The sequence below is a fragment of the Pogona vitticeps genome, chromosome 2 (assembly GCF_051106095.1).
Source record: "Pogona vitticeps strain Pit_001003342236 chromosome 2, PviZW2.1, whole genome shotgun sequence".
In the NCBI taxonomy this organism is placed as follows: Eukaryota; Metazoa; Chordata; class Lepidosauria; order Squamata; family Agamidae; genus Pogona; species Pogona vitticeps.
In genome coordinates, this window is record NC_135784.1 from 242,406,688 (window position 1) to 242,429,424 (window position 22,737).

General features: G+C 47.3%; 1 protein-coding gene across 4 annotated transcripts in view; it reads right to left on the reverse strand.

The window, feature by feature from the left end:
* PTCH1 (patched 1) overlaps window positions 1-17,798 on the reverse strand; it is a 124,388-nt gene extending 106,590 nt beyond the window's left edge. Inside the window, exons 1-2 of one of the 4 annotated variants that reach the window (XR_013542074.1) lie at window positions 4,400-4,947; window positions 2,522-2,714 (exon numbers count right to left, since the gene is read on the reverse strand). Coding sequence is in view for 2 of the 4 variants with exons in the window: in XM_020803291.3 (XP_020658950.3) it covers window positions 2,522-2,714; window positions 4,400-4,795 (589 nt within the window). In the remaining 2 variants the exon portion in view is untranslated. Of the gene's footprint in view, window positions 1-1,958; window positions 2,099-2,521; window positions 2,715-4,399; window positions 5,283-17,439 lie in introns of those variants that run through there. The other 3 variants (XM_020803292.3, XM_020803291.3, XM_072992334.2) reach the window with 3 other exon arrangements.
* Window positions 17,799-22,737: the final 4,939 nt, after the last annotated feature.

The following is a 22,737-nucleotide window of genomic DNA, read 5'->3' on the forward strand; positions in this document are numbered from 1 at the left end:
GCCAAGTTTTTAAATGGCTTTTAAAAACACCCAGTGAGGGAGCCAGGTGGATTTCTGTTGGTAGAGAATTCCACAGCCGAGGGGCCACTGCCGAGAAGGCCCGGTTTCTTGTTCTTTCTTCTCTGGGAGAAGGCGATCTGGCAGGTATCGAGGTCCCAAACCGTTTAGGGCTTTATATGTCATCATCAGAACTTTGAAATCAATGCGGAAATGAATGGGCAACCAATGCAGAGCAGCCAGGGTGGGGGAGATATGCTGATATTTCCTCACCCCACTAAGGAGCCTGGCTGCCACATTTTGCACCATTTGGAGTTTCCGCATCAATCCCAAAGGCAACCCCACGTAGAGTGCATTACAGTGGTCTAATCTCGAGATTACGAGCGCGTGGACAAGAGTAGTGAGGGCCCCCCCCCATCAAGATATGATTTTATTATTATTATTATTATTATTATTATTATTATTATTATTATTATTATTATTATTATTATTATTATTATTATTATTATTATTATTATTATTATTGTTGTTGTTGTTGTTGTTGTTGTTGTTATTATTATTATTGTTATTATTATTATTATTATTATTATTATTATTATTATTATTAGTAGTAGTAGTAGTAGTAGTAGTAGTAGTATTAGTAGTATTAGTATTATTATTAGTATTATTAGTATTAGTATTATTATTAGTAGTAGTATTATTAGTAGTAGTAATAATAGTAGTAGTAGTAGTAGTAGTAGTTGTAGCAGCAGCTGTTGTTGTTGTTGCAGCAGCAGTAGCAGTAGCATTCCTACATTAACCAACCATAAAGTTTTGGGAGCTGCAGCCTACTCCATTAGACATCATTTACAAAAGTTCATGCTAAATAATACTTTTATTGTTTTTTAAGATGGCCACAAGACTTTTTGCTGCAACACACTAACCAACATGGCTACCGCTCCCTATATATTAGCTAGTTACAGAACTAGCCCCTCGGCTTGATTCACTGCAGCTACCATCGCCCAAATGTATATGTAAAGATGCCTTGTGCTTAAAACTGCACAATCTTTGCAATTTTCCCATTTAAAGACCTATCTAAATTGCTCCTGGTAGCACTGAGACTTTGCCACTGGAAACATATGTCAACAACAGCTTTGAACTGTAGCGTTTGCATGATCTTAATAAGGAAGGCTTCTTTGTTTTAATTGGAGTAAGACTGGTGTTGTGCTGGTGATTATTTCAATCCATCATAGCTTTCTCAACATACATATAGCCACCCTACAAGTAAGTTATGAAGACCACCATGACGCCACTTGCAAGCCAAATCAAATTCACTCATCATTTTAATAAATCCATAACTTCATAATAATCAGCATCAACATCAGCATGTCACAGCACATCTCTTTATTAAGCAAGCTCGACCTATTTCACTTAAAAGAAAGTAGGACTGTTCACATAATTTGGAATGAGCACTATTAAACCCACTTGAATCAATATATTCATATTGCACTGAAAGAGTCTGTACTTTCTTCCCATGATGCAGACCTCAAAAACCACAATTCGTGACAAACACCTACTTTTTCTATGTAAAATTCTGTTAACTGAGAAAAGAAAACGTTTAAAAAATGAATACTGCCATGGAAAACTTCAGCTGAGGACCCCATCCCCACTAACAGCAAAAACCACTCATGAAAAACCAGAAAAAATATAATAAATGTAACCAGCTTGCTCTTCAACTAGCTTAGCCAACAGTTCTTTCCCTTTTAAAAGACTGATATAAATCAATCAACATTTTAAGGCAGCCACCAAAATGATTAATCTTGTTTAAAAATCATCTTCTGATTTTAAAACACACACAAAAAAACTCCAATCCCCCCACCCCCAGTTAACTCAGCCCCACCACCAAGGGAGACCAGTAATCTGCTTTGCAAACATTCCAACATGTGTTCCAGTCTCTGCTTCACTCTTCTATTTTTTTTTACCTTGAGACAAATGTTTTTCCCCCTCAAAGCTGAAAGCTGTCCAAAAAAACAGGACCACACAGAAGCACAGCCCTACCGAGCTGTGCTGATCACGTTCCGCCTGTTCCTGCTGCTGCTGAAGGGACACACGCAGGCACACACACACACACAAAATGGCGGAGGGGGTGGGCCACTTTCTACACAGACTTTCCTTTCATACACATGAGAGGAAAAAAAGAGTCAACTCACACACAACCAACCCCCCTGCCCTGACACCAGAAGCAGCTTCTCAGACAGGACACACAGGCAGAGACTGAAGGAGACTGTGGAGGACCCATTTTAGTAATTTTAACGGCACATTATAACCACCCCTTCCGACTGCACCTCACAAAACATTGCCGCGCAGAATAGGTTACAAGGTCCCCCAACAACCCGTCTGGCTTTTAGCCAACGCTGCTGAAGACCAACCCGTTTCCCCCTTTGTGAGGGGATTTTTTTTAACGCCCCCCCCAAACAACAACCCCTAACCAAAACAGCTAAAACAAGCACGGCAATTTCGGAAGAATAAGAGGGTCACTCCTTACCTTCTACCCAGAGTTCCTCCACATTAGTTTCGAGATTGGCTGCTCTTAATCCCACAGCAAAAGCCCCAAAGATCAGAAGGCCAACCACCAAAAATTTCCCGCAGTTTTTTTGAATGTAACAGCCCAGTTTAAATAACAGTCTCTGAAACTTTGCTCTTAGCCACAGTGGTGCTTTTCTTCCAGTAGCCTTTCCCTGCAAGGCAAGGAAAGATTGGTAAACGAAAGGACGAGGGACGAAAAAAAAAAAATCACAATTTTGTGCGCGTGCGTCTGTGGTGAGGAACGATTGCACATAAAAGCATCATATAGTACATGTCCCAAACAATCAAGCGTGTGGACAAGCATCCTCCCAAAGGAAAGCGGATCAAGAGTGACAGTTAACACAACAGGCTCAGGAGACCAAAGCTGCAAAACCCTGAGCCTCACTCACTCCCACACAAGCACACACAACACCTCTTTGCAAGGAGAAAACGCGTGTGGTTCTGCGGCTGGCTCTCTCCTATCCATAAATCAGCGCAGACTGCTGGATTACATCACAGCTGGAGCGGTGTCTAACTGAGACGGACAGTCCACGCTTCCTTCCTTATCTAAGCAACCTAACCCTTGCCTTTCTGCTCTACGAAGTCAGAGCTCCCATCCGCCAAGATCCTCATTCAAGTCGGCAGAAGCCGGACAGACCCGGGGTGGCGGGGAGAGCAATAAACAGAGCACGTGAATTTGGAGATTTGTCAAGCGATGAAGGGGAGGGAGAAAAGAAAACGATCCTTCCACCCCCCCCCACCCCCCCTGGTTCTCTGTTCTGGAGGGGAATCCTGCTTTTGAGGGTCGGGAAAGAGCCTCCTTAACCACCACACATGGTCGCCATCCACTCCTCGCCCTCCCCTATTCCTCAGCCCCAGCCAGCTTCGTAGTAAATGCGAAGCCCACGTGGTCCGTGGATCGTGCTGTTATACCACGGTAAGCGTCTCCTGTACAAGTCACTCATTTCCACACAGTTCCGAGACGAGGTGTGATCTGAATCGGGAATAGCCATCTGTATATCGGGACAATATTGGAGAGCAGAAGAGGGCGGCCACATGAATTTCGGGCTCCCCCCACCCCCGCACTACCCTTTGGGGGGGGGAGGAGGTAATCGCTGTTGCTCACTGGAATTAAAACTATCACTGCAGAAAAGCAACGCTGTTTTCTTTCGAACGTTTCTCTCTTGCGTCCCGCAAAGCTGACTTTTTTTTTTTTAAAAAAAATCTTTTCTGGGATAGGAAAGCGAGACGGGGACGGGGGAGGGGGGAACTGTTCAATCATGACCAGAACGTACGTGATTTAAGGTAGCAATTTGTTTATAGCGATCGCTCTCTTTAGCGCTGGAGGTGAAACACGACTACAGGATTAGGTGAGACGTCTTTTCTAAGGAAAACGATCCTTTCGCTCCGAAAATAAAGAGCAGGAAAGGGGGGGGGGGAGAGAGAGAACGTCAGATTTGTTTTTCTTGTTCGAAACTTTGAGAGGAGTTGAGCGAGAGAGTGAGGGAATCAAAGCTGAAAGGAGTCTAAGAGAAGGGAGCAACCTAGCGATCTTGGGTGAGGAACGGAGGAGGAAACTCGCACTCATTCACTCATCCGCTCACACGCAGAGTATGAAGCCACTCAGATACGTTTAATGAGCGGGTTGCAAAGCACAAATACATATCCGTCAGGAAAAGTGGGTACAAGGTTCAGGGGAGAGCGCCAAGGGCTGCCCTCCTAGCACTTACGGCTCGCGGATATCCACACAACCTGCACCGCCCACATGCACCACTTTGGCCCCTTTCCACGCCTGTTTAGAAGTGGAGGGAGAGGGAGAAACCCGTGGCGAAGGGGAACCGAGCGCTCGATCAAGCACCTTTGATATTTGCTCCAAGGCGAATCCCGCATCACAGTAGCTCGGCCGCTGCAGATATTCCAGATCGGGCGGCGCGGCGCGTCTGTTCCCGCCGGTCCTTCTCCGCCTCCTGCTGCCGCTCCTCCCCGGCCGATCTGGCTCTCTGTAACAGCCGCCGCCGCCGCCGCCGCCGCCGCTGGTCTCCGGCTCCGAAGCATTAACAGCTGAGGCCATGTTGCCGCCGCAGAGCCGGGGCTGCTGCTCTTGTTTTTGTGACCCAGAGGCTGGGTCCTCGGCGGTTCCCTCCAGCGTGCTGGGGCTGGGGCTGCTGCTGCTGCTGCGGGACGATCCAGGGGGACCGGGGACTGCTGCCTGGCTTGGCGGAGATCCTCTGCTGCTGACAGACCACTTCTTCATACCGCGTTGGCTGCTCCTGCTGCTGCTGCTGCTGTAACTGTAGCTGCTCCCGGCGAGTCAGATCCCGAGCCTTCCATTGCAACATTTCGCGAGGATCCGGAGGTCTTGGCCGCTGCTGCTTCCCACATCCAGTGTGTGAGGGGTGAGAGGGGCCAGGGAATCTCCGCGGGCTCGCCTTCCCCCCCACCTCTCTTCTTCTTCTCCTGCTTCTTCTCCGGCTTCTGCTGCTTCTCCCCCGGCGGCTTGAATTGCTCTCCGGCCGCTGGAAGAAAACCCAGACTCCCCCCGGTCTCTTTTTCTCGCCAAAGCAAAGGAGGACTGGAGAAAGCCTTGATCTTAATGCTGCTGCTGCGTCTCGGTGCGCTGTATCATTCTGTCTGGGTGCAGAGCTGTCTCTTAAGATCTCCCTGGGCTCCGTCTCCTTCTCTCGCTCTCTCTCTCCCTCCTCGGGATGCGTGTGTCGCTCACTCTTTCTTCCCCTGCGTGTATGCAGCAGCCAGCAGCAGCAGCAGCAGCAGCTCCCTCGCTTCAATAGATGAGATGAAGAAGGCGGAGGGGGGGGAGGAAAAAAAAGGGAACTCTCTCCATTTGGATAAAGGAGAGGAGGAGGAGGGGTGAAAGGGAGAGGGGAGAGCGAGCGAGAGGAGCGTGGGGGGGGGAGAGAGAAAGAGAGCTGAAATCCCGCCCCTGGGGCTGTCAGATGGCTTGGATTTCTGGGCTGCGATTGGCTCGAAGAGGGCAGAAATTACTCAGCAAACATGACTATTATTAGCTGCTTAGCAACAGCTCACCAAAGTAGAGAGACCACCCAGGCAGGCAACCCTTGTGTGTGCATCTCCAGCTTCAGGGGAGCCTTAAAGAGATCCAGCCTTCTTTGCATGCAATACTTCCATTAAGGAATGCTTCTCTTTTCTGCCCACCCCGCGTGTCTTTTTCTTCTTCTTTTCAAGAAAGTGGGCTCTGTGTGTGTGTGTGTGTGTTTTTAAGAGACGGAAAGACCGTAAAAGAAGGAAGACACTTTTGAATAGACCTACAGAATTTGCTCATGAACATCTTCAAAATATTGCGGGTGGTGGTGGTGATGGTGTTTTTTCCCCGGGGGGGGGGGTGGGGAGAAGAAGAAGGAAAAGAAAAGAGAAGACCGGGAGACCCGATTCTCGAAGCCCTTAAAATAAAATCTCTTCAGAGGAACTTCGGCTTCATGCTGCTGCGAATACTGGGAGGTCCAAGCTGAATTCCCAGGCTTGCACAAATAATGACAGGGTGGTGGGTACTGCGGTAGTGCGCAGAGCGGTCCCTCTCCCTCTTTCTCCTCTTTTTGAACCAAAGAAAAGCCTTCGTCCCTTACAAGAAAACAATCAGCTGCCTTAAGAAAAAGACCACAGTGAAACCTTAACACTTGATATAACAGATTTAACCGAAGTAGCCAAGTTGCTCGCTTAAACGCTAAAGAAGTTCCACCTTAATAATCCTTCAGAGCCAAAGTGCAGCTGGAGTATACTTTTAAACGCTGGGCAGTTTTAGAAGTTTTGCACCAGCACTCCATATTTTTAAGCGTTTTAAAACAACCACAAATGAATGAGTGTGTGTGTGTGTGTGCGCGCGGGCGCGCATTTCGGAAAAGACTATCGCAACGTGTGCGCTTTACTGATGGCTTTAGTGTGGCTTTTTAATATTTTCCACGGTGATAACACGATTACCGTGCTCTTAACTAAAGTCACTGGCATGTACTTCCCGTTTCTCTTAAAAGTTTAGTGCACTATTATATGGATGTCCGTTGCGGGTGACATTTCCCACGTTTCCTATCCTGGTCCTTCCCGTCCACCACAGAAAATGGTGTGCCCTATTTTAAATTGTTTAGATCGCGGAAAGAATTCCGCCTAAAGAAAGAATGGAAGATCCTCGTGGCGTGTGGCCCTCTTCTCCCCCCCCCCCCACGACACGCCACCGCCGCTACTGTGTCTCAGAATTATTCTCTCCTTTCTCCCAGTTCCGTCTCTTCCCCCTCCCTCGCCCCGTTTCCAGCCCCGAAAAGTTGCAAGAGTTCGAACGTTGTTGGTTCGAAGAGTGAAATGGGGGAGTGTGGCTTTAAGGCGAAAGCTTGTGTGTATTCATTGAAGGAAAAACTGGGACGGGGGGGGAGGCTGAGTGGGACGACCTCACATTCAGAGAAAAGGGGAAGGCCACGGAGGCGGGCTAAGGCTTCCACGTGACTGGCGGGCGGCACGGTCGTGCAAACAAGGCTAGGCTTTCCCGCTTGCACGAAATTTGGCGCTTAGAACCGCCGCCTTCTCTTTTTTTTGGCCTTCGCAACCCCGAACACCACCGACCCCAGACAGGAGCGCCGGGTCTAGCTACGAGCAAGACTGCGCGGCCCCACGTCGTCGGCACAGAGAAGAAGCCGCCGCCGCCGCCACCCCGTCCTCCTCTCCTCCCTCCCTCCCTCCTTCCCTCTCCATCCCAGGAGAGAAAAATGCCAGACAAGCCATAGTGCATTCCTAAAGGAGGTCTCTCCCCTTTACGTTACCCAATCGCAAGCCGCGTCGATGCCTGCTTAGCCAATGGCGGGAAAGGGACCGGACGCTTCCATTCAGTTCGCGGCCACATCTTGGGGGGTGGCGATTAGCAGCGGCAGCCGCGCCTGGAGGACCGAAGCGCTGGAGCTTCCCTTCCTTCAAGCTCGGCGCGCGCTCCCGAGCCCTCTCCCCTGAGCTTTGCCCTCCAAATCGCCTCTGAAATGTAGTCAGTGTGAGGATCAGCGATCTCCTCCCGGACGCTCTCCGGCTGGAAGGCGAATCCTCCGCTTCCCCCGCCTGCTTTGGCATCCCCACGGCAGAGACGGAGAGAAGGGCACCCGTTCCAAATAAGCCTCCGTCTTCCAAAAGGCACGTGTTGAGTTATGCGGAGCAGCCACTTGCAAAGCACACAAAACACCAAGAAGGGACCATTTTACGAACGTGGTTCCAAAAGTACTGTTGACTTGGGCTGAGAACGAAACTGGGAATCCAGGAACGGGTGGGCGCTTATTCCACAACAAACACTAAAGTAAAAAATCTTAAACAATTAATCCAGAGAAAGCAGCTTGTGAATCGCCTGTCTATTTATTATGCATCGCGCACGATTGATTTGAACTGGAGAAGCAAGCGTGTGCAAACTGCCAAAACCCACAGGGCGACCTTGGACATGTGCTTAGTGCCTGTCCTCCGCCACTACAAAAAGGACTCGGGTTCGATCTTGTGCATCGCCATCAGGGCTGGAGGCGCTTGTCTGAAACCCTGGAAACCTCCTGCCAGTCCGTGGAACTGGGGGAAGGCAATCTGTGGCCTTCCAGAAGCCGCTGGAGCGCAACTCAGGTCAGCCCTAGTCAGTATAGTCAAGTCAATGGTGAGGATTGCAAGGGAAAGTTGTTCAACAACTGGAGGACCACGCGTGGCCCACACTTGACAGTCTGAAGCTAAATGGACCAAAGGCCTGACTCAGTATAAGATGGCTTCCTGGACTGAAATATCCAGGCAGGTACCAAGTTCGGAGTTTTAAAATGCTACATTTTTAAGACTGTGGCTTCCAATATCTACAGCTATATTAAGTTGTCAACCGAAAACTGAACTTTTCTAAGCCCAGAAACTCTTACAGCAGCAGCTGCCTTGTGGCATCTTAAGACCAAATGCATAAGGCCACTGCCTTTGGTTTTAAATGTAATGGGTTGGGGGGGGAAATTGGCATCCATAAATGGGGTGGGTGGGTAGGAGACGCTTCACCTCCTGACTCTGGTACGCAGTCAACTCCTCCGCTAGGTTCTTGTCCTTTCCTAATGCGGATTAAAATGCCTGCTGAGAACTGTGGTTATAGCGTGTTAACTAATCTTGAGCATGTATCAGCATTAGATATATAGAATAAAACTAGTAATGAGGGTTTTAAGGGCGAGGGAATGGGACAGTTCTGGGAAGACCGAAACAAAGGGAGAGAGATGTATCTAACCAAAACCAATGCGTATTTTTCAGATATAAAGAAAAACTGACTCAAAGATGCGGGAGAAAACGGCATCTCTAGTTGCACCAAGTATTATCTAAAGGGAAGGGACCTTTGAGTCCACCAGTTGACGCTGCCATCGCTTTCCCATCTTCTCTTCCACTAATTTTTGGTTACACAAACTAGCAAGAAATTCCAGATCCTAGGACAGAGGTTTATTTCAGAGTAAACATGGTTCGAAGCCGAGCTGGAGAGCTTAAGTGCGGCACACTTATGTCGTCGTGGACTCATTCCTCTTTACAGACCTTTCCTTCCTCCTGTTTCCAAAAGCCCTCTTCCTATGTCTACTTCTTTTTTAAAAAAAGGTGGTTCCAAAACTCAATGTGGAGGCTCAAATTTAACAAGCTCTATCTTAATATCCTCCCCTCTGGCCCCCTCTCTCCCTGTGGTCTGGTTCATTTCATACACAAGAGATGAATTACCGAGGGGATCTAATTGGCCTTGTTTCTTGGGCCTTTTCATTTCCCCCCCTTCCCCCCTTTTTTTTATTGAAAGGAAGAAGTGTCAGTGTAGAAGTCTCCTCTCGACGTGGGTGGCCGAAGCAGAGAGAGATGCCCCCAATCTGACTCGTTGCTGATGCACGCGAGAGAAGCCTCCTCCCTTCGCCGCGATAACGTGGCTCCTAATCAATCTGTCCTCGTTATTTACATTACTAAGAATTGTTATCTTTAATATGCAGGCCCCGTAGCTGCGTCTTGTTTTGGCGACTTCCAATTCAATCTTGAATAAGTTCCTTTGCGGTGTGTGTGTGTGTGTGGGGGGGAGGTTATACAGTAACTATAATCCCTCAACCAGCACGGTCAACGCCAAGGCTGCGAAAATCAACTATTCCAAACTTTCCTCCCGTCGAATCGCGGGAATCCCGTGGAGTGAAGAAGGCGCCCTAAGAACCAGAGGCCTGGCAAGGCTCTGCAACTCCCTAGGGCTGTAAATCTGTGGGCGACCTTTCCCAACTCGGCCTTCGGCCAATCCCAGGGATCGTTGGGGAGTTAAGGCAGAGGCGCCCCCTTCCTTCTGGTACGGGCGGAGACCCGAGGAAGGGCTCTGGCCTGCGCGCGGCCTAGAACAGCGGAGGCACCGCAGAGCCTCCAAGGCTGCCGGCGCCCGTTCCCCCGAAGGGTCGGCCCTACTCGCTTCCCCGGCCGGCGCTCCTCCACGGCTTCTCCCGCAAACTCCTCATCTGCATGTTATTAGCAGCCGGCTCTGGCGCCACGATCGCCTCCCAACGGCGCTCATGGAAGCAGCCTAATGCAAACCCAGGCACGCCGGCGGCCTCGCCTTGCACGCCGCCGGGGGAGAGAGGTGCTCCTAGAGGGCAAGGTAGCGCCTCCAAGCAGGGCTCGGGCTGTCGTTGCCATCGGAGAGACGGTAAACAGCGTTGCCGGGCCTGGCCGCATCCAGTTACAGCCACCCCCTGCCCAGACGACGTTGAAAGAAACCACCTGCCTGGCCAGGGTTGTGCAGGGGTGGGGCGGAGGCGGCGGCGGAGCCTGGAGCCCTTTTGGGCATCCTCTTGGCGTGTACACTGCTTGCGTCACGAGCATCCAGCTCAGCCTATAAGTGCAGGACTTAAGCCCTTCAGTGGGCCTGACTGGTGAAACCGCAGAGCATTGCTCCATCTTTAATAGGACAGTGTCATTTGCAAAACTCTTCCTGTAGATCTTTTTCCCCCCTGGAATGTTCTCCCTTGCCACAGGATGCAAGTCACTCTTTCTGTGCATGAGTGAGGGGATAAGGCTAAAAGATAGTTACAGAGTTGAAATACCGCTGGCTGAAACTGGACCAAAGAGAAGGATGAGGCAACCGATGCTGTGTGTATGGCACAGGGTCCCTCAGATGGTGACCAATCTGTTTTCTTTCATCCTTTGGGTCAGTTCCACCAGGACTGGTCTGTTGATAACTTTACGAGTAAGTAAGGTGCTTATACCTGGGAATGGGTAATGAAGACCCAAGTCCCTCTGAGCGTACCCAGAGTGTATTTCTTTCACTAAAAGATACCACAGATATGCTCCCGCTTGGCCTTTTAAACATGGAACTTCAGCTGAAGTTGTTCACCGTGTCTATTCCAGGTGGTCCCTCAGGGCTCTCACTTGCCAGACCTTGGCAAGGTTGCTTGCTTCATTTGGGTGCCTTCAGATCTGGGGTTTCTGGAGTGAGCAGACAGGCTGTTTACTCATGGTTGAGGTTTTTTTAGTCAAGTATGAACTTGGTCACTGGGGACGTGGTGGCGCTGTGGGCTAAACCGCAGAAGCCTGTGCTGCAGGGTCAGAAGATCAGCAGTCGTAAGATCGAATTCACGCGATGGAGTGAGCGCCCGTCACTTGTCCCAGCTCCCGCCAACCTAGCGGTTCGAAAGCATGTAGATGCGAGTAGCTCAATAGGGACTACCTCGGTGGGAAGGTAACAGCGTTCCGTGTCTAAGTCGCACTGGCCACGTGACCACAGAAGATTGCCTTCGGACAAAACGCTGGCTCTATGGCTTGGAAATGGGGATGAGCACTGCCCCCTAGAGTCGAACACGACTGGACAAAAATTGTCAAGGGGAACCTTTACCTTTACCTTTATGACTTGGTAGCAACCGAGGCCAGACTCCAGGGTTCCATCCATCCATTTCAGGATCGGGACAAAATTGCACAGCAGAAAAAAATTACTTTGGAGTTGTAACTTCCTCAGTCAGCATGGTGGATTCTGAGAACTGTAATCCAAATAAGTGAGCTTTTGAAACGCTGGTCTCATGTCAAATCTTGTTCCATGAGGTAGTAGAGGGTTCTTTGTATTCCTGCCATGGAATAATACCATCCGTTTTTGGATTTACAAAGCTGATAGAAGAATATTAGTGTGTGATTGGGTGAAAGTTATGCAGGCATTCCACTTTACCGAAAGTTGTACTTAGAAAGTGAATAGTTGCAACTCTTGAAGCTTAGCTCCGTATCTGTTTACCAGCGGTGAAGTTCCCCTTTGCTTGGTGATTTTTAACCCTAAGTCACTGTCTAAAAATTTGGAATTTAATTTTGTGATCCAGGGGAGCTTGGGGAAGTTTAAGTGAGATGAGGTGGGTTTACTCCCCATCTAGACATACTCTAACTTTGTAATGAGTCCCACATTGGTTGGATAGTAAGTTCTGTTTTAATCACTGCAACTGACCTTCAGATAAACTTGATTGCTGTTCAGTCATAGCCTACTTTGACTGGAATTAAATTTACTTCCAAGTAAGCATGCATAGTATACCAGGCTCTGTATCTGGGCATTTTAATACCATGTTGCATGTACAAGCATTCCTGTACATATGCACAGACATGTATCATCTGCCAAAGCAACGAACTGGTTTTTGCCACTGAACAAAGCTGAATGGTAACACCATGCAGAGACTGTGTTGTTGCTGTGAGATTCATTCATTCATTGCCTGTCTCTCACTCCCTACCTTTGTTTGGCTGCCTTCCACTTTAGCATCCTTAGTGACAGCAGCAACAGCAGATGTGGTTTCAAGAGAGGCATTTTGCAGAGTGCAAGCCAGGGCTTGGGAACGGCCCCTGAACTGCATGAATCAAGCCACACTTGTCTCGGCCCCCTCCCACCTTCCTTCTCTGCCCCTCCTCAGGAGCATAAGAAAGGGAACTGCTGGAGCCAACTTGTCAAAATAATGCAGCTAATTACCCCTGATCTCCTTTAATGGAAAGCTGCTTTGCATGCCACAAAGGAGCAAATGAGGGGCCTACAGCACATACACACAGGAAAGCAGGCATGTCACCCTGCAGAGATCTGTGGGTGAGTGTGCCACCAAAGTCCCAGAGAACCTCAAGTTCACCCAAAAGCTGGTGGGAGTTCATCAGGATGGGAAGCCTCTGTGGTAAAGAGCATGGGAATGGCATCAGGAGACCTGTGGGATGAAGTTGTCGTCCTTTCCCATAAGACTGATGAACTGGGTCCACAAGAGGATTTCACTCAAATTTTGGGCGGATTTCCACCTTGGTCTTTGAACTTGGATTTCCTAATTAAAAGCAGCAAGCAGCAGCAACAAAATGCACCTGTCTTCCTAATAATAAATCCTTTAAAAAAATATAATCTAGTAATTCAGATGTTTAGGATATTTTTCTAAAAAGAGGAGGCAGTAAAAACATTGCTAAATAGAGCAGAAGTCAAGGTTTCTTTCAGTCCCTTTATGCAGAAGATGGATTTTGTTGTTCCTGTAGGTGTTGTCACATATGCACCACAGAAGATGAGACTGATTCCAGTATGCTGTGATTAAAGTACCATGGTGCTGTCTATGCAAAGGAGAGGAACAATGGATGCCCTTTTTTGTTGTGATGGTTTTGTTAGGATTAAAGGCAGGTGGAATCTGGAAAGGCTGAGGGCTGATGCTCTGCAGAGTGACCAGACATAAGGGCAGTGTGCAGGACCTTTATCTCTGATTAACTTCAAAGGTTTTCCTAAGTTACCTTCATCACACGAAATGTTTTTGCAGCTGATGCAGATTGGGTGATAGATGTATTATCACTCCATTTCCAGGACCAATTTGCATACAGCTGATATATGTATTGTAGAGGATGATATGGTATCCTGAGTGAGAATAGAACGTTGCACCATTTCAGACTGCAGGGGAAGGAAATCATATCCGTAATACTTGCCAAACTGTTATTACATTGGAAGCAGTTGGAGAGAAAAATAAGAGATACTTCTGTCCTCCTGCTTGGTGCTTTTATATGTTTCCCAAGGCTGTGTGTAGTAAACAGGCACATCAACGGAAAGCTCTGTTGTGATGCTTTCAATTGTGTGATAGCATCCCCGCGGTCTGAAATAGTCCACCCTAAAATGCTACAATCTTGCTTGGTGCAAGGTGTAGAATGGCCTGTAGATACAAAAACTGAAGGAAATGTAGGGAGTGGCCTTACAGTAAGTTATTCGTCCACCTAGCCCAGTATAATCAACTCTGGCTGGTAGAAGCGTTCCACGATTTAGGCAGAATTCTTTCCTAGCCCTGCCTGGAGTTCTCTGGGATAGTCTCCCATCCAAGCACTAACCAGGTTTGCTTAGTTCCTGAAATCAGATGTGATCCAGTGTGCTTGGGGTTCTGTGGGTTGCTAGTTGTCCTCCCAGCAGTGTCTGTGAACCCTAGATCTCGTCCTGCATTCATCTGAATGAGAAATTGGATATTACTCTAACTAAAAGCAATGAGAAAAGTTACCTTTTTTGGAGAACAACTTTAGCAAAAGGCAGATTATTATCATGGGGTCTTGTTTTATGTATAGGGACAGAGAGAAGGAGGGGAACCCTAGGAAAAACAATATATTTGAGCACGGTTAGATCTGCAGATTTATGACATGGGGAGAAAAAGGAAGTAAAACAATTCAGATTCGCTTTCTGCCTTCCTTTCTTACTGCTGCTAATGCAGTTTACACACCATGCCTCCACCATGCCTCTATCTTTCAGCAGGGCTGTATACACTGTTGCAGAAGCAGAAGCAATAAAGGGTAGATGTGTGTATGCATGTGCATGCACAAGCATGTGCAATAAGGATAACATTGGAGGTGTATGATAAAGGGTAATATTGAAAGTTGGCATAATTTAATTCAGACAGATTTGCCTTGTCAGTTTTCTGCCTGCTATGACCTGAAAATGAAAGAAAGAAAGAAAGAAAGAAAGAAAGAAAGAAAGAGAAAGAAAGAAAGAAAGAAAGAAAGAAAGAAAGAAAGAAAGAAAGAAAGAAAGAAAGAAAGAAAGAAAGAAAGAAAGAAAGAAAGAAGCTCTCTCTGCAGGGCTCCTATGTAGAGTGAACTTCTCTTTCTAATAAATTTTAACATTATTATAATCCTATGCAAAACTGCAGATAGACTAACTAACGCAGGTAATAGATGGATTGATTTGAAATGAATGTTTTTCGAAATGGGGGTATGTATATTGTTCTGTGAATCAAAACTCTGGGGATGCTCTACTACTGACTTGGTTTTATTTTAAACTACATTCAATGTGCAGTGCCAGATTTTATTTTGTTTTATTTTTAAAATCAATTTTCTAGGAAGAAAGCCCAGACTGTCCTATGGAAGCTTCCACAGACAAAACTTCCATTGATTTCGGAAGGATTTGGAACACAGATATACTTGCTGAACACACTGTGCCCTGTAAGCTGTAGACACACTGTTTGCTTGAGGAAAACAGAAATAAGTCTTGGGAATAGAGGCCAGTGTTAAGAAGTTCCCTGTCCTAACCGTGGCATCAAAAGCCAAGAAAGAAGACTGGTTGCACTGAAGCCCAGGGGTTCCACTATTTAGCATGAATTGAAAGGTTCCCCAAATATCTGCACAGACCGTGTGGTCCAGAATGTTGGATTTGGACCCAGGAGTGGACAGCTGGGTTCCAAATCTGGAGGGCACCTACCCAACTCACTGGGTGGCCCAGGAGAAATCACTTGTCTATAGTGCTCCATCTTTAACCTACTTAGTTAGAAGCCAGCATGTCTTAGTGATGCGAACTGGCAGTGTGCCAAGGATGCTGAGCTCTCTGGCCCAAACGCCAGCCTCCCATCTGCAAAACAGAAACAACTGAACTGTTCCTTGGGGCAGTTTGTAAGGAGGCAGTGAAGAACTGCTGTGCCCTTATCTGTTAAGCACTTTTCATAACCAGAGGCATCATTAGTCCTATGCCTCCTTCCCTACTAAATAGCGCGAGGCTTACTTCTCAGGAGACATGGGCGGGAATCAGGGAGGCGGCACAAACAAAGACGACTATTCTCACATCCAAGCTCCTTTGATCCTAGGGAATCTGTAAGCAATATTGAAGAAGTGTTAAGCAAGAAGCATTTACAGCTCCTGCTAAGTAGCACCATTGCTGCTGCTGCTGCTACAAGGGGCCTCAATTCTCGCCCCTCTTCTCTGCTTCTCAACAATTCCCAAGTGGATCTACTGCTACTGCAAGGGGGTGGGGTGGCTAGGTTCTTTCATTCATAGCTGCTTTTCTGTTACTTCACAATTTCGAGCTTGATGTTTCCCCTCGAAATGTCCTGTTCTGTCTCAGAGCCTGGGGCGGGACAGACTGCGAAACCCTCCCTTCCCCCGCTGCCCAAAGTCTTAATTGATGAAGTTCCAAGGATCGCAGCCCTTGACCGGCAATGAGCTGTGGCTGGATGGCCAACCCCACAACTAGCTCTACTCTTCTCTTCCTCCCCCCCCCCCCCGCTTCAAGAAAGACGAGTCCATGGTCTCTGTCACCGTGAGGAGAGGGGCAGCGCCTCCATTTCCCCACACCCTGGGACCTCAACAGATGGGAAACCATGACGACGTCTGAGCGTCCAGCCTGGAGGCAGGCGTTGCATCACGGCCTCTCCCAATTTGAAGAGACCCTTGTCCAGCAGGCCGAGGCAAAGAGGGAATCCCAAAAGCAGCACAACCAGGGAGCTGGGTAGGGGACAGATTGGATTTGTCTTCAGTGTGGAAGGGATTGTCACTCTCGAATTGGCCTTCTCAGCCACACCAGACACTGTTCCAAGACCTCCGTACAAAGCACGATACCATAGTCTGTCGAGACTGAAGGATGCCTACATGATGGGGAGGAAAGCCCACCTCATTCCCTTTCAACTGAAGGGCTCTAAATAACAGCCGCCTATGGAGCCGGGGGGCGGCGGTGGGGGGGGAGAGAGAAAGAAGGAAGATCGCACCCCTTAGAAAAACAACCGCGAAGCAGGAACCACTTCCTTTTAGGATAGATTCAGAAATGCCGGAAAGCTAACCGGGATGGTCTCCGAAAACTGAGCAACACGCATTTTGTAGACTTTAGTTTTGTAGACCTCTCGCTGGCAGAGGCCTTTCCCTGCACTCCCCAAAGCAGGCCTTCTGTTTTAAAAGCCAATTCAAACGAATCCTGATTTGTTTTGTTTTTGGCGGGGAGAGGAGGGAAGGTGACGACAGAGAAGGCAACCCCCCCCCCCCGATCCCCATTTCCCTTGGACAAACTTTCATCGGAACGAGCTGTCCAGCAGTTGTCATGCCTTCCTCTGCTCCCGCTCTCTCTCTCTCTCTGCCTCAAATACACGAACTTTCTCGCTGGGACTTGGTAGCCCCGGGGAATGAAGGGCGGGGGGGGGAGGGGGAGGACCTTCCCTGCGTGAACACGAGATCCGAGAGACAATCCCCACGACCACCACCATCACCGCCACCCGGGCGCGGAAGACCACCGATCAATCCCATCCGTGCGACCCCATCGAGCAGCCGTCGCCAACCCCAGAAAAAAGATGTTGGCTTCTGCGTGTGTGCGCGCGCCTGCGTGCGCGCGCAGTGACAAGAGTGAGGCTGAGGAAGGCATCCCCCTTCCCTCTCTCTCTCTCTCTCTCTCTCTCTCTCTCTGTGTGTGTGTGTGTGTGTGTGTGTCGGAAAAAGCTGCCATCTCCAGATCTCCACCCCATCCATCATCACTGAATCAGATGCTCGCTCGGAAAAGGGGTTCGCCATCTGCCAGCCTCCCTCTGCGTGTCACTTCACACACACATACACACGCATGCACGGATTTCCCCCGCCAAAGCCGCCGACACCTTCCACTCCGCTTATTCTTTTCCAGATCACGGGCCATTTTTTCTCTCTCTCTATTTTTTCTTTTTTGCCGTGATCGCGGTTACCTCTTTGACTTACCATCTCCCCCCTGCGCCCCACAGTGGGGTAGGGCGAATTTCTGATCGGGCCGGTCAGTTTCATTTGCCGCCGCTGTCGCCGCCGCCGAGGTAGAGAGGACTTTGAGAGGAGTACATGAAATCGGGTGTGTGTTTCCCCCCCCCCCGATCCTTTCCTGCTTCCCTTCAAAAACCTCTCTTCTTCCACTCCGCGCCCCCCTCGCGGGCGTCTCTTTCTCTCGCGCGCACACACACAAACACAAACACCCCGTCTCCGAAAGGAATAGAACGTGTAAAAAAAAACACACCCCAAAATAAAATAAAATAAAATAAAATAATCCTCCTAGGTTGCAGGCATTCTGCGGAGTACTGAGAAGGCTCACACTTGCGTGCCTGTTTCTATTAAGAGCTCCATCGTCCTCTCCATGTGGGTGGTCTGGCTTTCTCAATAGGCAGGACCTGTCAGGGTCACGTGACGGATCCGAAAAACTTTACCCTTTTTACAATAAACTCCGGGAAAGGAAAGTAAACCCCAGTAACGTGCTATCAGCTCTGCCCTCCTGGGTAAACAAGCAGCCATCCTCTCTGAGGGGATCCGTGGAGGAGAGAGACCCCAGGCATGAAATCGACAAAGTGGCTACAACGGGATCTCCGTCTCTTCTTCCCCCCCCCCTCCCGCCCGCCGCCCCACCTTCCACAACAGCCCTTACTCTGTCACATTTTTCCCTTCGATGTGCTTTTGAAATCATCATCTGTCGGAACATACAGTATCATACCGATCTTCTTTCGTCTTGTCCATACTTTGCTTTAGCCACTGTTGGAAAGCGAAATAATGTTATTTTTTTTGGGGGGGGTATTCTCTCCCCCCCCCCATAAGAGGGGGACCAGGTGCTGGAATGCAGTTCCCTTGTTAAAATAAATACAAGACTGAGTGTAAAATGAAGAGGAAAGGGGAACCAGAGATTTCCCTCTGCTGAAATGTTTACCCATTCCATGCACTGCTTGGTTTACCTATGTTTGGCCCGGCAGGATTTATGTTAATCCTTACCATATTTTTTTTTTGAAAGGTTCAGTAGAACAGTATTTGCCTCCAAGATGGCAAGCACACAATGAGAAGCAAAAATAACTAGACTGACAGAAAATATCTGGTCTTCATTTTCATCTATTCCATTTGGTCATCACACTAATTTATTGATTATTTTGATTTCTGAGAAGGAAGTAAGATAAATAAATCTAGACCCATGCTATACATTGGTTAATATTCTGTTGTCATCAAATGGGTGCCAATCATGTTTTTTTTAAAATCTGATTTCATTGATTATCACAAGAATATCAGAACTATCTTGTAATAAGTAATAGTGCACCTTCTTGAAATCTGGAGAGAATTGTCAGAGGAACCTCTTATATTAGTATATCAATAGCATGCTTCCTCTGGCTGAAATCCTATTGGTGGTCATGTAAAGCCTGCATAACCTGCCACAGCTAATTGTAGCTAACTGATGTGGTGCCTGGATGCGTCTTAGTTCTACAATGAGGTGCATAAGCAGGAATACAACCAAGATATGTCCCACTGCCAATCAGAGAGGAGGAAGAGAAGCTATAACAGCTGATGATAAAGGCAGTCAGATGCCATCCCAGTAAGGGAAGAAACCCATTGAGGTTAGTTTGCCTAGAGATCCTCAAAGCATTGAGCCAGCACAACCCTCCCCCAAAGGATAAGTTATTTCATTGGTCAGACCACATCATGTTGCTTTATTTATTTAGTTTTAATACCATTCTTCAGCTGAAAACAACTTTTAGAGCAACCTATACAGATCAATGAACGGGACATGGTGGCGCTGCGGGCTAAACCGCAGAAGCCTATGCTGCAGGGTCAGAAGACCAAGCAGTCGTAAGATCGAATCCACGCGACGGAGTGAGCTCCCGTCGCTTGTCCCAGCTCCTGCCAACCTAGCGGTTCGAAAGCATGCAAATGCAAGTAGATAAATAGGGACCACTTCGGTGGGAAGGTAACAGCGTTCCGTGTCTAAGTCGCACTGGCCACGTGACCATGAAAGATTGTCTTCGGACAAAAACGCTGGCTCTATGGCTTGGAAACGGGGATGAGCACCGCCCCCTAGAGTCGAACACGACTGGACAAAAATTGTCAAGGGGAACCTTTACCTTTACCTTTATACAGATCAATAATCAGAAGGGCTTACAATTTAAAAGACATGACACAAAAAGGAAAACGGATTGCATAGGAAAAGAGACAAAGCAAACTCATAGTTCCCAAACTTGGGTCCCCAGATGTTCTTGGATAAAAACAGCACATCATTGGCTGTGCTGGCTGGGATTTCTGGGAGTTGTAGTCCAAGAACATCTGGGGACCTAATTAGATAATAGTTACAAGATGACATCACCACTTTTAGGTGGCTCCTAGTCTCTGGAATAAAATGCTGAGAGAGATATGCCAGGCCCCTATTCTGCTTATGTTTAGAAAGATGATAAAGATGGAATTATTTAAAGCTGTCTGCAATTACTGAATCTCCAGGCTGCTGTCAATAACAACTTAAAAAAAATAATTTAAGATTTTTATAGGGTTATTCATTTTTATGGTTATAATTATTGTCTGTTGTATTGTTGCATTGTTTTGAATGTGTTTTTTTGGGGCGGGTTTGTTGCTGTTGTTTTTGGTTGGGTATGGCAACTTTAATCTTATTTAAACTGCCCGGTGTAGTGTTTGTACTGATGTGTGGTATATAAATCAACCAGTCTGCCAGTCAGGCAGTCAAACAAACAAACAAACAAACAAATTTGCAACATACCTTGTGTGTAGCAGGGCTAGACCAAGACATTTTGCTGCTTGAAGGAGAGAACAGAATGCTCCTCCCTCACATTCTGCGTAGAAAAGCTGGCCAGTGGAAGATGAGTTTTTCTTCTGCTGGAAGTGAAATAACTTGCAACCAAACTTGCACAAGCTGCCATCTGCCACCAGGGGGCAACAGAGGCAGGGACAGGTAGTTGGGGCTCCTTGTATTGTTTGCCAAGTTCCTTCATCATCACCTATAGACTGATGCTCTCTGATTTGACTTTGCTTCCTCCCAGATACCTATTTTCCCACCCCTGCCACCAGCTGCCTAGTGCTAGCAGAGCACATCTTTTTGTCTCTCTAGGTTAGGTAGTTTACTTTAATAAACTTTCACTTCACTGGAAACATTAATGACTCCGTATAGATTAATGTCTTCCCTGCTAATCATAAAGTAGCTTCCTTAACAGCACTTGCAAACAACAGTCTAACTTAGTCCAGCTTAGAGCAGGCCTCATCATGTACAACAATCTACTCCAGTACAGTACCTTGCTGCTGCCTGTTAACATCTATGTATTGACCGAGGCAACTGCCTCATCCGGACCAGTGGCCTGGCCAGCCATGGTGTGTGAAGCATCCCAGGAACTGTGATATTTCTGATAGTTGCCTACCCTGTCTATGTGGTGGAACTGCCTGTTCGCTTGCTGACCCTTTGCAGACAAACCTACCTTTTGCTTCTTTGTAATCCAATAATTATTATTTATTATTATTTATTTGATTTATACCCCGCCTATCTGGACCGATGGACCACTCTAGGCGGCTAGATTATATCCCATACCTAAAACATTCAGGCAAAAACCCGGTGCTCAAAGATATGGTTGTCATATTGGTGAGAGTTGAAGCTGCACAACTGCTGAGCTGGAATGTTTTGTGCCAGTTGTAATTGGGTCTTCCCTCCTTTGATTGCTTTGAACATTTTTTCAATGTATTCAGCGTTAGGCTTACATGGTTGCCCCATTGTGTGATTATTTGGCAAATGCAGACCATCATCCAGAAGCCATTCCACCAGATTGTGGCAGGGGTGGGGAGGGGAGAAGAAAACAGGGCTAGCAGCAAGTCAAGGATCCTGGGGTCTAGCGCCAGATGGACATCATGTAAATTATGCTCCTGTCTGTGGTTTTAGTGTGGCTTGATTGTAAGAATCTGTTAGGTACTTCAAGAATGGGATAAAACTAGTTGTACTTTAAAAAAGAAAAGAATGTGCATGTCTGTGTCGCTGCCATCACTGTAGCTCCAGGAATGTGAAAGTTAGGTACATGAAGGTGTTCATTCCAGGACTATTTTGTTATTAAAACCCAATTAATGAATTTTAGTCAATTAAAACCTATGTGAAGTGAGCCCTGGTGGTACCATTTTTAGATGTCTCTAATCTTCATAGATAGGCCTTTTCTTTTCCTTTTTTGCACATGGCCTCTAAAGAGCACCATGCATGGCTTGAAGTGCCAAAAACCTTTCACAGAGTTCAGAGAAAGAGAGTTCCTTTCACCTGATACTTGGAGGGATGGGGTTAGGTTGAAAAGAAAGGAATAGTAAGAATAAATATGAAGAAGCAGATGCCAAATGCACCTTCCAAATTCTTACTTTTTATAAAGAAATGACTTCTCTCTCAAAAAAAATTCTTGTTGTGCCCTGGGGCCAGCGTTGACACACACACACACACACACACACACACACACACACACACACACACACACACACACACACACACACACACACACACACACACACACGTGTTTGGAGAAGCCTGGGAACCTCCACACCTTCCCTTAATTTTTTTAAAGGCTACTAGGGATCACAAAGGGGCTATATAGTCTAACTGTGGACGTAATTCAGAGTCCAGTACTGGGTGATTTGCCCACAAACATGGCAAGATTACCCATTCTTGGAACAGAAGAAAATGTAGAAGAAGATGAAAGACTGAGGGAAGGGGGATAATGGGTTTCTATCACCAAAGGTAGTAGATCTGCTGGTTTGGAAGGAAGGAAGGAAGGAAGGAAGGAAGGAAGAATAATGTCCCATTGTTTTGGTGATGCTGCTAATTAGTAGAAACTGGGTTGAAATGAAGAATGGTCCATTCTAGCTTCCAGGCCTCCAAAGAATAAAGGAGTCAAACTACTCACATGCTCTTGCACCAGTTAGCAACTTCAAATGGTGAGGGGAATCGGCTTTAATGTATTCAGAAAAAATACTTAGTTATGGAAGTCTTGGACAAAAGTCTTCCAACTTTACAAAGTGGTGCATCAATAATACCCACCTGTCCCACTGTTTTAACTGCCTGAGACACCACTAGGATGTTCTGACATTGCACAGGCATGCCATATGCTCCTCCTGATGAGGAAGTTAAACCAAGTGGAATCGTTCATTTGTGGCACCTTGCGGTCTAATCAGGAGAAGTCCCTCACTCTACCATTTCGGGGACTGTGCTCAGGGTCAGTCTTCGAACAACATATTCTTCTATTCTAAATAAATAGT